This window comes from Trachinotus anak, unplaced genomic scaffold (assembly GCF_046630095.1).
Source record: "Trachinotus anak isolate AG129_WGS33_773 ecotype Australia unplaced genomic scaffold, CSIRO_AGI_Tana_v1 ptg000028l, whole genome shotgun sequence".
NCBI classification, from domain to species: Eukaryota; Metazoa; Chordata; class Actinopteri; order Carangiformes; family Carangidae; genus Trachinotus; species Trachinotus anak.
Genome location: NW_027273879.1, coordinates 17,153,406 through 17,163,808, shown reverse-complemented (window position 1 = coordinate 17,163,808; position 10,403 = coordinate 17,153,406). Strand labels below are relative to the sequence as shown.

The 10,403-nt window shown below is 40.7% G+C and overlaps 1 protein-coding gene across 3 annotated transcripts in view; it reads left to right on the top strand.

Annotated features, from left to right (window-relative positions):
- igsf9a (immunoglobulin superfamily, member 9a) overlaps nucleotides 1–10,403 on the top strand; it is a 61,467-nt gene that overhangs the window by 2,028 nt on the left and 49,036 nt on the right. Inside the window, exons 2-4 of one of the 3 annotated variants that reach the window (XM_071465269.1) lie at nucleotides 6,918–7,030; nucleotides 9,222–9,316; nucleotides 9,471–9,674. In XM_071465269.1, coding sequence (XP_071321370.1) covers nucleotides 9,256–9,316; nucleotides 9,471–9,674 — 265 coding nt within the window. In that variant the 5' untranslated portion in view covers nucleotides 6,918–7,030; nucleotides 9,222–9,255. The remainder of the gene's footprint in view (nucleotides 1–6,917; nucleotides 7,031–9,221; nucleotides 9,317–9,470; nucleotides 9,675–10,403) is intronic. The other 2 variants (XM_071465270.1, XM_071465268.1) reach the window with 2 other exon arrangements.

The window sequence follows — 10,403 nt, the reverse complement described above, 5'->3', positions numbered from 1 at the left end:
AAAAAAATATGTTTTGAAATCCCCTGGCAACAGATATGCTTTGTAGCAATTTGACAGCAGCCAATTACCTTGCAATGCAAAGTGGCCCCTTGTTGGCAGCAGGCACACAACAGGTGATATCTTCCATCATCAGGCACAGATGTAAACACTGATAGTGACAAGCTAAACATTGGGCAAAAAAAAAAGCAAATACATGTAATGTACAAGTAATTAATATTTTCTTTAGATTTTTTTTTTTTAAATGATAACACTAACTGTTAGTAAAAAAAATGCTTGCTACTTTTGTATTAATAGCCATGACAAAACAATGACTTTGTACCATCTGTGCTTCTGAAATTTCCTTTTTCTGTATGTGATTGAAGTATACTTCATGAATTAAATCAACAAACAGATTGTTGCCTTGTATGCCCGCCTGCTCACTGATTCATAGAAAATGATACTTAACATTTTTACTCCGAGCGTAGATGTGCAGTAACCACTTAGTTGAAACTTATTTTTTCCTTCTTTTTTTCTTTACTCTGCTTTTTAATCTGTCCTATTTTCCCTTAAGTGCATAAAGCCGAGCCATGCAGAGAAGCCCAATTGAGAAATCTTTTGTTAGAGATTAAAACATGGGCTTTCTGAAGCTATGTGTAGGACACAAAAAAATAAAATGTACATTTACAGGGGGCAGAAGACATAACATAAGCACTCTTGTGGAGCAGAACTTAAGCTCTGAAATAACTTAATCACAATGAAAATTACTACTGCAGAGGTAGGTTAGAGCAGGTTCAATGCCAATGAGCAGCATTTTTCAGCTGTGAGAGGCGACTGGCAATCAGCACTGATGCAAGATTTCAAAGCACGTCAGCTAACAGGGCTCTGAAGAGGTGGAGTGAAAAAATAAAAAATAAAATACTGACAAATGTTGACTGGGTCACAAAGAGTAGTCTCAAATCTGAAAGAAAGCAATTGGTAAAGAGGAAATGAAGCTGAATTTATCAGGATATGGTTGACATATACATAAGAGATTAGAGGTGGAAATACCTCAGGAGCAATTTCAAGTCAATCTCAAATCTATCAGGTCTCTGAGTGCTGATATATTTTCTTTATGCGGTTGAGCCCAAGGTCTTTCATTGCAAAGGCCTACAATTTAAGTATTCATGCTGTCAGACTGTACAGTACAGGGCTTGTATGTCACTGTTGTACCTATGCTTTATTTTTCTGAGTTTTTGAAGAGATCAAAACCTGAGACCTTTGATTTGAAGTTCTCGATTTCAAGTCAAGTCTTAAGGGAGTAAAGTAAAAAGTAAATCAAGTCTGACAGTGGTCAGGTCCAAGTAAAGTGTCAAGCTCCACTTTTTAGCCATGCTAGCAACACGAGATTAGGGACGTTAATGTTGACGCGTGATACTCGCTCAGTCTCCATGAAAAGTGTTTAAATTTAGATACGTATTGATGTGGTAATAGCAGTTTGAAAAATAATGATAAAGCTCAGTTATGTCTACTTTGACTTTATTTCTTTAACTCAATGATGTGAAAAATTTGGGATGGCTTTATGTAAATACTGTAGTTACATTATGACAAATCTGTTATGCAAATTAGCATGTGACGTCATCTTGACGGCATATGTTAATTTCAACAAATATTGCATGGGCTGATATGAAACTTTGGTTTCACAAAACTATTGACATTCACATCATCCTCAGATGCATTTTGTGTTCAGTGCTAATTATGTCAGCATGCTAACAAAGATGGTCAACACAGTAATCATTATACCTGCTAAACATTAGTACGTTAGCATTGTCATTGTGAGCATGTTAACGTGCTGATGTTAGCAGCAGCGTTTAGCGTTTAGCTCAAAACAATGCTGAGCACGATCTGGAGAGCCGCTAGCATGGCTGTAGACTTTGAGTCCTGTTATGACTTAATGACCATATGCACTGTATAATAACAGTGACCTACATTCACGGCATGTCGCACCGTGTGTGAACAGTCTAATAAACTCTTCTATGTGGTTTGGTGAACTGTGGTGTAGAAAAAGTACATGCAGAACATAAAAAACATGTATATGCCTGGTTCTACTTTCCCACCAATGGCAGTGTCTGATACCCAAAGCTAAATCAGCCATTGGTGGATGCATCTCATAGTGCGACCTAGGATTGTGTCGTTGGATTTCTCAGCTAAATATGCCACCACATTTCTCTTGCAAGTCCGAGTCTTGAGTCTCAGAAGACAGATTTCTTAGCGAGTGTCATCAGTGAGATGCGTGCGCAGACATGGTGCCATAAAAACCCACAATGACTGAGTGCTCATAAGGAGATCAATATGAGAAGTTGTTTAACGAGCGGAAAATGTTTATTATCCCAAGAAGGAAACTTGTCTGTTCGAGAGCAGAGTTAGCTGTTAGCTCAGGGATCTGGTCAGAGCCATGGATTTTATGGATGGTGTTATACTGAAACTGCAGGAATAAAGTTTTACTGTAAGACAACTCACACGGCTCCTGTGGGCTTAAGGCTCTTTAACAAATGAGGCTCTGTGTTTGACATGTGTTTAGGTTTTCAGTTTGGGAATGGTTGACAGCTGATAGACGGGCAGGCTGATGGCTTTGGATGGAAAATTATGCTGTTATGCTTCTTTCAGGGAAACAGACAGAAACGGAAGAGAAGTGAAGAGTCCCTTTTTAAGTCTCTTTTCTCCTGTGTGGCCGATCAATAATACAGATTGGATCCTGTATTGACATAGTTTGTCAGGAGTGAAGCTGCCTGGTTACACTACAGTCACCTCTAATCTGAGTCTTTGCATTAATGTAGCACATCTGCCATTTATCCAGTGTCTGTGTATTCTGAGGGAAGAGCAGGATTTTCATAAATGTTAATGTTATGATTATAATAACCACAGTGAGTGCACCAGAGCTCTTAACTTGAGCAGCAGGCAAGCAGTGTGTCAAATTTAGTCTTTTTTAATGCTAACATTGTGCTTTTAAGTTTACACACACTGTGGTCATTCCTCTCTACCCACAGAGCTACCCTCGCTTCATTTGGCATTATCACGTAGCTGCCATTTCTCACTGGAATACTTGTCATGCTAGATGCCAGTGTTGACAGATGTCTATCAAAGGTGGCGTGTGTTAAAAAAAGAGGTATGCAACACAAGGATGTGCTTCGCATACAGATTCAGATTCCCAGAAAGAGGCCTTATTTCTAAATAGTGAAAATGTCCATATATAAGCTGTTACGACGTTGTGGAAACCTGTTTTCTACCCCAGTGCTGTGCATGCATCCTTGATCATCTATAAACGGGAAATCGTCTATTCTGCAGCTTTGTAGCAAGGTAATGTTTTTAATAGCGCCTTTGCAGCAGTGCTTACCATTCTTATTTTGGTAGTTCAAAGTTAGAAGCAGAGACATTATTTGTCTGTCCTCATTGGGTTGTGACACATTAGGAATTTGACTTTTTCCTCCGTTACTGTACTCACAGGTTAAAGTCCAATTTAGATACAAACAGCACTGAAACAATTCTAACCCACTGACCAGCCATCATGTTTCACATCCCCCACAGGATACAGTAGCTGTAGCTGTCCAAATCAATAGCTGGAACATTATAAAGGACAGGTTTTGAGCAGAGACACAAACAAACACAGACCCCTGGCAACACTCACGGGAAGGAAATGGAATTTGAACAAAAAACTAATGTGTAGGAGCCACTTTATCTTTTGGTTTCAAGTGTGGTGGGGTAAGAGGGGGACAGAGCTGCTGATAAATCTGTTACTGTGCCTCGGTCACAATTGATCAGCTGGTCCCCATTCCTCTTCTTATGTAGATTAAAACGGCAACGCCACCGAATTTCAGCAGCATGCCTGTCTCTGACATTTCTATTTCTGTCAGCTGATAAATCAGCGTGAGACAGGGCGCTTTCTTTTGTGAGCCACTGGCTCATTTATTACAGCGTTAAATAGTTTTCCAGAGTGTGGAAGTTGTCACTGAGCTTATGTTTATGCATGTCCTCACTGAAAGGAAGGAGACGTCTGTGGGAAATGTCTAGAGACCATCTGTGTTACCACGGCTGAGTGTTTCACCTGTGCAGGCCGCTTTGTTTGGCAGCTCTCTGAGTTTCTGGTTCAGATTTAATGACAGAAAATGTCCTGCAGCTTAAAGAGATTTTGTCGCCTCTCATCTTTCTCCTTGCTGTGTTTGCCACACTTTCCCTGCTCTTTTTCCTCTCCTCACAATTGATTTTTTATTTTTTATTTTTTTAACCACCTTTTGTTCCACTTTATTGCCTTGCTATTTCACCAGACAATTAAGTCTTACCTTGACAGAGCCGTAAAACTATAAACAACATTTTAATTCATCAGTAGCTGTCTGTATTTGGACAGCAGTTGCAGACTAGAAATGTCTGGTTATATCTTTTTAATCAGGGGCAGGAACATCATTACAAGGTAGTCAGTCCTTATTGTCATCTGTCTTATGAGTTAACAAGAGGCAGTCGATGAAGAACAAGGAGGAGCTGCTGAGCATCTGTTCATTATGTGCCATACAGGGAAGAGTTGCCACTGTGAGTCTGTGAGTCTGTGTGTGTGTGTGTGTGTGTGTGTGTGTGTGTGTGTGTGCATGCTATTCTTTCATCTTCGCCCACTGAGTGAGGATGAGAAGCAGCAGAATTATAATGTTGACGCTTTACCTTGGCTTGCCTGGCTCAGCCTCAGCAAACACTCAATACCGGATTCAAATGTAATAAGTTCAGGATAAACTCTGTTGTTGTGCTGCTTTGCATAAAGGCACACGGGTGAAGGACAGGGGGAGAGGAGTCGGTTGCTGTTCCAATAGATGTTGCGATCAGCAGACGAGCTGCAGATTGAGGAGTCTTTTTGACTTTCTCTTTGATTTTTGTGGAAAATCTGTGTATGCCGTGCTGTTTGCTGAAGCATGGGAGTGTGTTGGAACAAGCGCAGCAGCTGTTGACAGCCTGCGTAATTGTTTTTCAATGGTTCAGACTTTGCCCCAGCCATGAAATGAAAAATCCCATAAAAGCCTTGTGGTTAGGGAGAGCAGATATGGCCTGTGCTGCTGCTGGGACGAGGGTGTGCTCGTTCATTTTCAGGAAGTGTAGAGATCACCAGCGGTGACGAGAACATCATTAATCTGACCATCCACATGTATTCAAGTCAGTTTTAGAATTTCTAACAGACTTTTTATTTTGTATATCAAAGCTTCAAAACATGTAAGATTACATAGATATAAAGATGGACAATGTGCACAGTATCACAAAGTCACCTCACTAAATTCATTTCAAGAACCCTCAAGGTGTCACAAATACAAACCAACAAGCCAAGTATAAAGTTCTGCAAGTATAAAGTAGAAGGGACTGTTCAGTGTTACTTTTTCGGCATGCAGCGTTTAGCCCTACCGCCTCACAGCAAGAAGGTTCTGGGTTCAAACCCAGGGCCTGGGGCCTTTCTGTGCAGAGTTTGTATGTTCTCCCCGTGTCTGCGTGGGTTCCCCTCTGGGTTCTCTGGCTTCCTTCCACAGTCCAAAGACATGCACATGAGGTTGATTGGTGACTCTAAATTGCCTGTAGGTGTGAATGTGAGTGTGAATGGTTATTTGTCTCTATATGTCAGCCCTGTGATAGACTGGTGATCTGTCCAGGGTGTACCCTGCCCTCGCCCAATGTCAGCTGGGATTGGCTCCAGCCCCTCCGTGACCCTGTGTGGATAAGCGGTGTAGATAATGAATGGAGAGATATGACTTTTTTGTCTTTAAACGTACAGTAGATTTGATGTGGTTCATGTCTCAGGTGACGTTATTGTTACTGTGCATGTTGTCGTTGCCTGTAATGTATCATGTCATAATGTAGCAATGTTGCTACATTATGACATGAGCTGAGGTGGAGCTGAGGTGGAGTCAAAAACAGATTCCACGGTGGACAATGGTATTCTGTATTGTATAGCACTCTGTGTGCTCATGTTGACGTTGCACTATTGTTGTCGAAAATCTTACCATTTTGAAACAGCCAGAAATGATACAAGCTGTGAGCTGTGGCTTCCAATTTCAAATTTTAAAACTTCAACAGCAGTATTTTTTAAAACTTTTTTTTATTTTTTATTTTTTATGAGCTGTCATTGGAGCTGTTTTACCTCCGCCGACATTGTTTACTTCTGTCCTGCTGTGAGTGGCTCCTTCATTTCCGTTGCTCCTTGAGGAATAAAAGTGTCCATCAACATCACAATCAAGACTTACTCAATTGGCAGTAGGAGGTTTACCTTATTTAGTCAGTGTCTAGAGGCACTTCTCTCTGCGGCACTGCAGTGGTGGCACACTAAGCAAGGCCTTTCATATTTGAGGTGCTTTACATTTCCAGGTCATGCTGCTCCACATCACTGTACATTTAGTTACTTACTTATTTACTTTTTTTTTACTTACTTACTTTGCAGATGTTACATACAAAACATACGATCAGCCTATGGCCAGGGCTCCAGATTGTGCCCACTTTGATTACACATGCAACCAAAAATCTGTCAAGTACGGCTAAACATTTTCATTGGTCGCACCAGTGCGCCTGACATTAAGCAGGTCCGTCTGCGTATGTGTGTGTGTAGCATTACTTTTTCAGACATATGTGTATGTTTGAAACAGCACACTGTACTGAGTAATCAGTAATTCAAAATAAGGAGAGCAAGTATATTATTTTTTTTTCGTAAAGACAAATGCTGCAGTGTGCAACATCTGTCGTGAGCCGTGAAAGGCCCAGGTCAGGCCCAACATCATTGGCAGAGGTAACCGCTCCACCACCTTTCCAAGCATTTAACTTATATTGCGTAGTAGTCACAGGAAATGCAAAGTGTTTGTCAGTGAGTTGAACACTTACTGCAGTTGCTCATCAAAAAATCCATTGACAAGACAACACAGGGGCCGTTTTTTTGCGTTTTCTTACAGTGGACCAGTCTGAAATATTACTGGGAGTAATTGAACAAGAAGGAGCAGCCACAGCAAGCTGTTAGATGAAGAGCTGCAGGCGACAGGCTGCACACCTTCAACTTCTCAGTGAGGTAACCAACTCCTTTCACTGTGCCCTGCTGTTTGCAGACTCAGGCTGTGTGCAGAATGGAATCAGATCACGGATGCTGACAGAATGATGGAAAAAGGCCAATTTTATTTTGTTTTGTTGTCCCCGCAATTCTGTGACCTGCAGGGTTCAGTTAAACTGCATTTTTGGTGCATTTCTTTACTTGATCTCCTTTCACTTATTGAATAGATGTATTACTTAATACTTACACCAAGGTTTCCTACTGCACTGAAGCTTCAGTTTTGTCCTTCACTTGTCCTTGCAAGTTGCTTTGGAAAAGTGTCTGCCAAATAAGTAAATTTAAATGTAAAATTTGCTGTTATCACCAGTAACTACAGGTATCACTAAATCTTCCAGATTGTCACAGTACTTGAGAAAATTTACTTAGTTACTGGGTAAAATGCCTAATCCTGACCCAGCATTTTTGGCAGAGATCGCCTCATCTGACTCATCTGAGCCACAGCCAGTATCTACAACATTCAGAGAGACCAAAATATTTGCCATTTGCAACAAATGGCTTGTCCAATTTCTGTGGCTTAGATATAATAAAGGCAAAGTGAAAAATTTTGGGTGGACCCAAATTACGTGCTGGTGCACCAGCGCAACCATTGTAGAAATTTAGTCTGGGTCCCTGGAAGAATATGGAAAGTTATTTATGATACTTATTGAACTTAACCATGTAACTTTTGAGAGAAGCAGCAACACACTCTGAATAGTTAAATGAATAAGGGACAAAATACACTGCTGCCATACGTTTGTTTTATGATCAGCAGCTCATAGTGGCTAATGTTAGCATGTGTTAGCACGTTAACCTGTATAACAGACATCAGAGACTTTATGACTCTGCTCCATTTGTCCTGTTGTTACAGTAGCTTAGCATTATAGCTAAATGCGCATCAACCAGTAATTGCTTTAAATGAAGAACATTAATAAACCACCACTGTAAACACACCATACACTCAACAGAACCAGTTTCTGTTTGTGGCACACTTGTTGATGTTTGTCTTTGTGGGTGTGTAGCTGTGTTCACCAAGTGCCTGTAGTATTTATCTGTTCTACTAAACTTTAGCCTTTGCTCTTTATATGGCTGTAGCACATACTGTCAACTATTGCACGTTCCCTCAGTCCTGTTGCAAATTGTACATGATTGTATATATATTTAGAAAATATATTTTTTCACAATTGTAAATATGTTATTGAAAAATGTTCTATTTATATTTAAGCTACCTCACTTGCAGTACTTGCTTTTGCTTTATCCGTCTTTACATTTTTTCTTCTCACTGTGTTTACTGTTATTCACCAGAACCCCAAGCAAATTCCTTGTATGTGAAAACCTTCTTGGCAATAAACCTGACAACCTACAACCTAACAACTTGACATGTTGTTTTAGCTATGGGCTAAATTTAGTAAGGCTTGTAGGCTGATGTGTTCATTATAGAGCTGGTATAGACCTTTACCAGCAGTAGCCATGATTAACTTGCATGTTCTCAGGACACATATGTAAGAAAAGAGACGACCTTGCAGTAACACATGTGATGTTTACTGATTCAGAGGCTGATTTCATACAATAGCTGATGGTTTCTACCACAGAAGGTGATTGATGGTTTAGTGTGAATCTAAAATCTGACCTATCATGTTGATCTCCTCACTCCGTTTTACAAATTTGATAAAACGGAAGCAGGGATTGTCTGGACCGGATCAAATCGGCCGCTGTGTCCTGACATTAAGTTGCACTCCTGGACGCCTTGCTGCAGCCTCCGCCTCCTATCAGCTCATCTTATCTCTGTCTTTGAGTGCTGAGTCTCCTGGCTGCTCCAGCCAAATGTCTTCATTGATGTGCTCTAAATAAAACACTTAGATGTCACTCCACACGTGACTCTCAAAAGATTTATGTGACATTTATGACATTTACTTTCAGAAAAGGATATAGGGCTGGGGAGTTTTCTGGCAGCAGAGGCAGCTCTGCCCATTTGTGTAATGATATGGGATGAATTCCAGTTATTGGAAAGCTGTATAAAATCTGAACGCTCCTCTCCCCCCCATCTGTAAAATTATGACAGAAGCGGCAGCTCTGCTGTAGCCTTTAGTTTGGAAATCTGTCACAGATGGCTGTCTTCTTGCGTGCAGCCAAGGAAGTAATGTGATTGTGACAATTGTGTCTCTTTTGCCAATAGATTGAACATGCTGCAGGTTGCATGAGTGACAGATATGGGGCCAGCGAGATCACATTTGCAGACTTTCACTATGATGGCAGCTTTTTGCCTACTTTGTAAGTATTTCCATTCTTTTACTGGAAAGATATTTTGCATCCCACTGTCCTTTCAGTTCATCTTTTTCCAAGATGTGTGCACATTATTGTCCATATTAATTATTATTTCTGTTTAAAAGCAGACTAAGTGTCATTTTGCCTCTGATAAACCCAGCAGCGACCACTGAAGGTGCCAGGCTGGAGGTGCATGGGAAGGTTGGAGGTACGGTGGAATTGGAGTGCAGTTTTCCTCCCTCAGACCCAGCTGCTGTGTCCTCTGCATCTCTGCATGTGGTGGAATGGGTTCGACAGGGACTCGACATCCCCGTCCTGATCAATTTTGGATCCCACGAGCCACGGGTCCATCCACAATATGAGGGTATGTGCTCCCAACCGAACATTGTAATGTTACACACACCCTTACTGTTCACTGTGATTCCTATAATTGTCTGCCTCTTGCACCGCTCTACATGTAGACTATAATTGTGATTATTTTTAGCCTAGACTTTGTTTTTATATGGCATGAAAGCATTTAACTATGTTCAAACTTTTGTACTTTGCTGCGTCACTCACGCTCTTCTTTGTTTACCGAGCTTACTGCTGTGATGAGAAAAGGTGAAGAGAAATGGCATTTTAACAGTTATACTTGCACAACATACCTGTCTAAAAGATCATGGTCAATATTACCAGCAAATTATAGCTTAATCACACTCTCGACACATGTGTGTTGACATATACGCTGGCTGGTAAGTAACAAGGAAATTGCAGTACAGTAATGCCAAACATATATAGAGGTCATTTACAAAGAGTGTGATAATGACATCCACATATGTTTGTCCAGCAGGGAGTTTATTTCTCGAGTGTATGTCCTCCGCACATCTCTTTGTCACAACTCTCTAATAACCCCCCCCCAAAAAAAGTCTGATATCATTATAGGGTGGTCCTGGGTCCTCTGACTAATGTTCATATACATACAGTAAATAATACTCAGTTGTATTTATGAATTAAACATAAACTGTGGAAGCGTAGAAGCTACTGGAGTCTCAAAGATATATCACAAAGATGGCCTGCAGGTACTGGGTTGCAGCTGATGGTGATCGTTGTTAGC